This window comes from Prosopis cineraria, unplaced genomic scaffold (genome assembly GCF_029017545.1).
Source record: "Prosopis cineraria cultivar Desert tree isolate PC_DT_omini unplaced genomic scaffold, ASM2901754v1 PC17, whole genome shotgun sequence".
In the NCBI taxonomy this organism is placed as follows: domain Eukaryota; kingdom Viridiplantae; phylum Streptophyta; class Magnoliopsida; order Fabales; family Fabaceae; genus Prosopis; species Prosopis cineraria.
In genome coordinates, this window is record NW_026555348.1 from 139184 (window position 1) to 144679 (window position 5496).

General features: G+C 44.2%; 1 protein-coding gene across 1 annotated transcript; it reads right to left on the reverse strand.

Annotated features, from left to right (window-relative positions):
• Window positions 1-236: 236 nt before the first annotated feature.
• Window positions 237-1718, reverse strand: LOC129294895 (exocyst complex component 5-like). Its single transcript, XM_054933378.1, has 2 exons — window positions 1698-1718; window positions 237-1208 (listed from the first exon to the last, which is right to left on the reverse strand). Exons 1-2 carry the CDS (start codon window positions 1716-1718, stop codon window positions 237-239), a joined length of 993 nt encoding a protein of 330 aa, XP_054789353.1.
• Between the last annotated feature and the right edge of the window lie 3778 nt (window positions 1719-5496).

The following is a 5496-nucleotide window of genomic DNA, read 5'->3' on the forward strand; positions in this document are numbered from 1 at the left end:
GTGCTCTACCGTAGCAACTCATACGAGCTTGTTTAAATTATGAATATCTCGCCAAGTGATAAAATGGCTAGTTGCCTTTCTTCGGTTCTGTCCATCTGTGGAAGAACAACGGAGATTATCATAACTTCGCATTCATTCGAGCTTGCCCTATTGGAAATGTGGAAGAATTCCCTTGCTAAAGCGCGTCTGGCATCCATCCCATCGCTTGTAGATCTCTAGCAAGTTCTTGCGTCTTTTCATATGTTACTGCTAGAATTCTGAGATATAATAGAAGTCCACCTTCCTCCATGGAAGGAAGGTAGATTTACAAGAGTTGGCCTTACTAATAATTTGTCCAGAAGGGCAGTGACTCGCTGCTCTAGAACTCGCTGAACTAAAATCGACATAACCTCATTGGGTGAAGGGAATACACTTTTTTGCTGCTGAACAGTATCTGTGATTTCTTTGTACAATGACGAAAGCCCTTTAGCTACATTACTAGGACTAGCATGTGCCCCATCGTCACCAAGAACCAACCTAGTATCAGCGTTCATGACTTCCACATCAATAAACATTGGACGTGTTGCTACATAATGTTGCATGGCACTTGTACCCCTATTGAACTGTGACAAAATTTTGGCACATTCAGACAAATCTCTTTTCTGTGATGCTGCATCAAACCGAGCCAGAAATCTATTCTCCAATTCATTGCAATACTCTTGTAGATTAGTAACAGCAAATTCTAATCTTTTGCTAGCAGTTGCATTTCCTATCATTGATGGGGCAGCTATGCCGTGTCCTCCAATATCTTCTTCAGCAAATGACCGTAATTTTTGGGCAACCGAAGCAGCCTCCGCAGTACGGCTGTCATCAGAAAATAGAGGAGAAAGCTTTATTAGGTTTTCTGGGCTGCTGTTGAACTCCATCAAGTACTTTATCAGCTCAATCGTTTGACTGGCTGTAACCCGTTGAGCATCTGCACTCTGAAGTTGATCTCCTATCTTTGCAGCTGTCTGGCCAACACTTGAAATACGTGAATCTAACCTTGCAAAGCTATCAAACAAAACATCTACACCTGTTTCTAGCTCAGCAAGTGTCTTACGATGCTTAGTGTCTTGGACAGAGACATCTTTCTTAAGATTGTAGAGTCTGCCATCAATCCGATTATGGGCATGCCCTGAGATGATGTCTCCCTTATTTTTTCTTCCTAGCGTAAAGTTCCCAATACCCTAAAAATAAGGTAACTTCACTCTCCTACGGAAGACGAAGAAGGATTATTAGACCGGACTATTGCGAATGACCCCGTCCCTTCGTCTCGCCACAACACAAGCTGTGGTATAATCCGTCTATACCTCACTCTGTTCTGTAAGATATGGTTTAATGTGTGAGGCCTCGCTTCACTAACAGAAATTAGAAAGACTGATAGTTACATGAAAAGGTACGTCCTGTCTGAACGAAAGGGAAAGGGTTTCACCCGTTCCCGGAAATGATTATTTTTCTGAGCACAGGTATTATTTAGAAAGTCTAACCAGTTCCTATTCTTTTCACCGCCCCTGTTTAGTGAAAAGATGGTTTATTCGCTATATAGCGATCATTTCGTATATGATCTCTTTTCTTCTCAGGCTATTGGCTTTTTATCTAACTTGATAAGATGAGTCAGTACGTTCCACGGTTAAAGACGAATCCGATCTTTCTAATTATTTCCAGCTTTCAACCACCGGTTTCTTATTCAAAACCATGCCAGAGACTCCTCAAATCAGATACTTAGCTGGTCACTCAGGGGGCCTTTGGGAACTTATCCAGCCGGCCCTATCTTCAAGTCAGTCGATTCGAAAGTAGGTTCAGCTTCACTGTAAAATGCAGGTAGAAAAACGCGGATTTAGATGCACCCAATGCAAACTATAGCAATTGATATCTCCTAGACTACTACATCGTAGAGTTGCTATCCGGAGTGAAGAAGGAAGCGGATCCCTTTTAACAACTATCATGCGCTAGATAGGCGCATGGCATGGCTCTTACTGAATTAGCTAAATTTCATCCCAGGAGGGATGCACTTTTTCTCTTTGATGATGGCCGATCATAATTCTTTCTTCCCCTCATAGAGTCGACAGACTAAGCTCCAGGTCTTATTGTAAAATATTCCCTAATAGAATATATTCCTGCGCGGTTAGTCTCGCTACCTCTTTAGTTGTCGCCCCCTACTTGCTCATAATGAACTAGAATTTCCCCCTCCCCTTTATGGCTTGCTGCTTGCGATAAGTGTAGCTTTTTTCTTTCGCAAAGCTGTAATCAATTCCATTCCAAAGCTGTAGTTCTTTACCTGAGTTTGATTTGATCGTGCTATATCCTGACTCGACCAACAGAGAGAGGGTTCTTAGAAAGAAAGACAGCCTGGCACACAACCTGGCATACGTCGATCCGACTATCAATGAATGCGTCTTCGATCGTGCGATAGGTTGGAAAAAGATTCTCCCAAGTCTTCGACTTCTGTGCTCGGTCTGCTTTCCATTCCCAGAGAATTGAGAATGAAAGCCCACTCCTATAGTATAGATAGGCCCAAGACGGATAGAGGACTCGAAAGAGCTTTATTTACACCGTTCCCTTCTTTATCGAATAGGGAAGGAGGCCGTCACTTCAAATTATACTAGGGATGAGAACAAGAGAACGCTCTCCACTAAGACTCCCGTATGATATGCGGGTGAAAGCTCCCGTTTCAGATGCATGCATTGAAGGCAGGACGCCTACCCCGGACCCTGACGTGAACGAAGCTCCAATGAGTCGCTCCTCGCTGGAATGAGGGTCGGACCGTCAATTCATCTACTCACTACCTACGCAATAACTGATCCTCGGACGGAGCCATACCTGTGTTACCAAAACTTGCTAGCCAACACCGGCTACCGCAAAGGGTTCAGTTGGTGGGTTGAAATCTCGTCACTTCTTTTGAAAGTCAAAAACGGAGTTTGGTGGCTCGTTCTAGTGCTGAAGCAGAGTACAGGGCGGACGCGAAGGCCCCGGGCCCGGATGGAACGCTCGATTTTTCATTGCTGGAACATAGTAGGAAAGGATGTGACTAGGTCCAAAACTGCTTTCGGAAGTGAACTCAACTCTCCCTTTGGAGACCCAGTTTACTGCCACCACCTCTTTGCTTCTGCGGGTTCCTTGGGACCCACTTCTGCACTATGCGTGCACGGTGGCGGGCTCGACACACGTTTGGTTGGAGAGAAAGAACAACTAGGAGCGACCAGTTGATCGAGTACACCAGCAGATCAAGACCAACAGCCCTTATTTTTTGAATGCTTTGGATTTTGTTCTTAATTGGGTATAGCTTATATTTTATTCATTTTAATTCGGTCGAGGTCCGTTGGAGATGGTATTGCACGTGTTTATGGATTGAACGGGATTCACTGGTAATTTTAATTCGAGTTGGAATCATAGTCTTTTTTTGCTATTTGTTTTAACATATCGGGGGGGATATGCCGGACAACAGCTCCACCGACCCCCGATGGGGCTCCGGCAAGTGCGCTTACTTTTTCTTGGATTGGTGTTTACTGTTTCTAAAAAGGAGCGATTGCTTGTTGGGAAGCGAGCTCAACCTTAAGTTATGAGAAAGGAGCCTAAGGTTAAGCTCACGAGACAAAGCGAGTGCTCTTTACATAATGTACGTAATGAGAGCGTCTTTGCCCCCGAAGTTCGACTTCTTTTCTTCGATCAGATTGGGACTGAAGACCAAGACTTCATATTGAGACAAGATAAGGGGAAGCTTAAGCTAGAACTTCGCAGGCTGGGAATCGGTGCCCCTAGGCTCATGAAAGAAGAGGTTCCTGCTGCTGGGGATAGAAGATGATTCCGAAAGCGAAAAGGAGATTTTTTTAAGTAAGGCAGGGCCCAAGCTTCACCCGCGTAAGACTCATAAGAGGATCTACGTCATTATTCATTCCCCATCCCGAGATGTCTAAGTAAACAGGCTTCCCTAAGCTTGAAGCAAGAATAAATGAAGTCCATCAGAAACAAGACCTGATTATTCAAATCAAAGGCTTAAAGACAGGGTCAATAGTAGTAGCCTCATCTTAGAGAAGAGGTGAGTATGAATATAAGAGACCCACCTTGGAAGACAGCTTGATGAGAGCCGGGTGGGAATCTAGCTCAACAAAGAGTCTTTCTCGTCGGACCCATATACCCATGAATGATTTCAGACTTTATCACACCTATTTCGGAGGATGGTCAACAGACTTGGGAAGTCACCTTCTTCTTTCTCATGCTATTCTATTACAATGTCTCAACTAATGCCTATTGCCTTGCAGGAAGTCACCTAGGAAGAAAAGAAATAAGCAAGAACCGGGAGGCCCATTATTAAATTCAGTGCATGAACCTATCAAGAAAACGGAATCCGATCCTTTCCTTTTAGTCGGAGTGGCGTGAAGCTCTCGCCCCTATCGAATAAAGAAAGGAGAGGGTTGGAGCTCCTTCTTATGCCGGAGCTGAATCTTTCGTTTTCGCATTTTTTCTAAGTCCTATTGAACTGACTGCTACATAAGGCTATATTTCAACCTGTGGAATCGTTACTTGAATATCGCCCTTTGAATAGTAATAAACATCAGCGTAGACTTTCGCTGCGTTGGCTTCGTATGAAAAGGGCCTTGGGTCCGCAGGGAAAACTTGAACCTGATTGTTGTGCCATAGCATGATACACTGGTTTAGGCTCGATGGCACACACATGTTCCTGTGTATTCATTCTCTTATCAAGAGTACGTTGTACTGAACAAGCACTAAGTAAGAAACCCACCTTTTGACAACCTTACTAATAGAAAGGGGAAAGATGCGCCCCTACTCGTCTAAGGAACAAGCACCGAGCAAGAAAACGGATGCGCGAGCAAGAAAACGGGGCGGGGCAAGAAAATGGAGCAAGAAAACGGCTGTGCGTTAGTACGCACTTTAGTTTTCTTGCCTAGTTTTCTTGCTCGTTGCTTGTTCGTTAGACACGCGCAGGAACAAGCAACGGAGTGAGATGAGACTGATGAATTTCAATTACAACAGTAAGAATCACATCGCATCTACTGTATGTCCTGTCTTGAGGATCGTTCGTGCCCCATCTTCACTGGATGAGTCACTTCACTACCTTAATTGCTTAAGGCAAGTTAAGGGAATAGAAGAGTAAGTGATAAACACCTTTCTTAATTGGCTTTTTTAACTTCACACATAGCTCATCAGCTTGTGACTTCGCACTCTCTGTTTCGAGATTGGGAATCGACGGAACTTCTAAATAAATGAGATGCACTTAGGACGATGTCGTGTCCATGGTGGAAGACACCTGACGGGAAGCCATGGAAGAAGAAGAACTGAAGGAGAGTTACTGAGCTAAGCTCACTGGCCAGCCTGATCAGGAAAGAACCCAGGACCTCAACCCCATGGAGATCCGGAAGTACTTTCTTGATGATGAAGATCCTATTGAAGCAGAAGATAGTATCAAACCCGCTGATCCTGAGGAAGAGGGTATCACTGTTGTCATGACTAAAGGTG

What these genes read in the sequence shown, in the direction of transcription:
- LOC129294895 (XM_054933378.1), bottom strand. Translation starts at nt 1,718, where the DNA reads ATGGTTTTGAATAAGAAACCG. An exon ending in TGGTTTTGAATAAGAAACCG is followed by an intron (nt 1,209 to 1,697) that starts GTGGTTGAAAGC and finishes CCTTATTTTTAG; the next exon opens with GGTATTGGGAACTTTACGCT.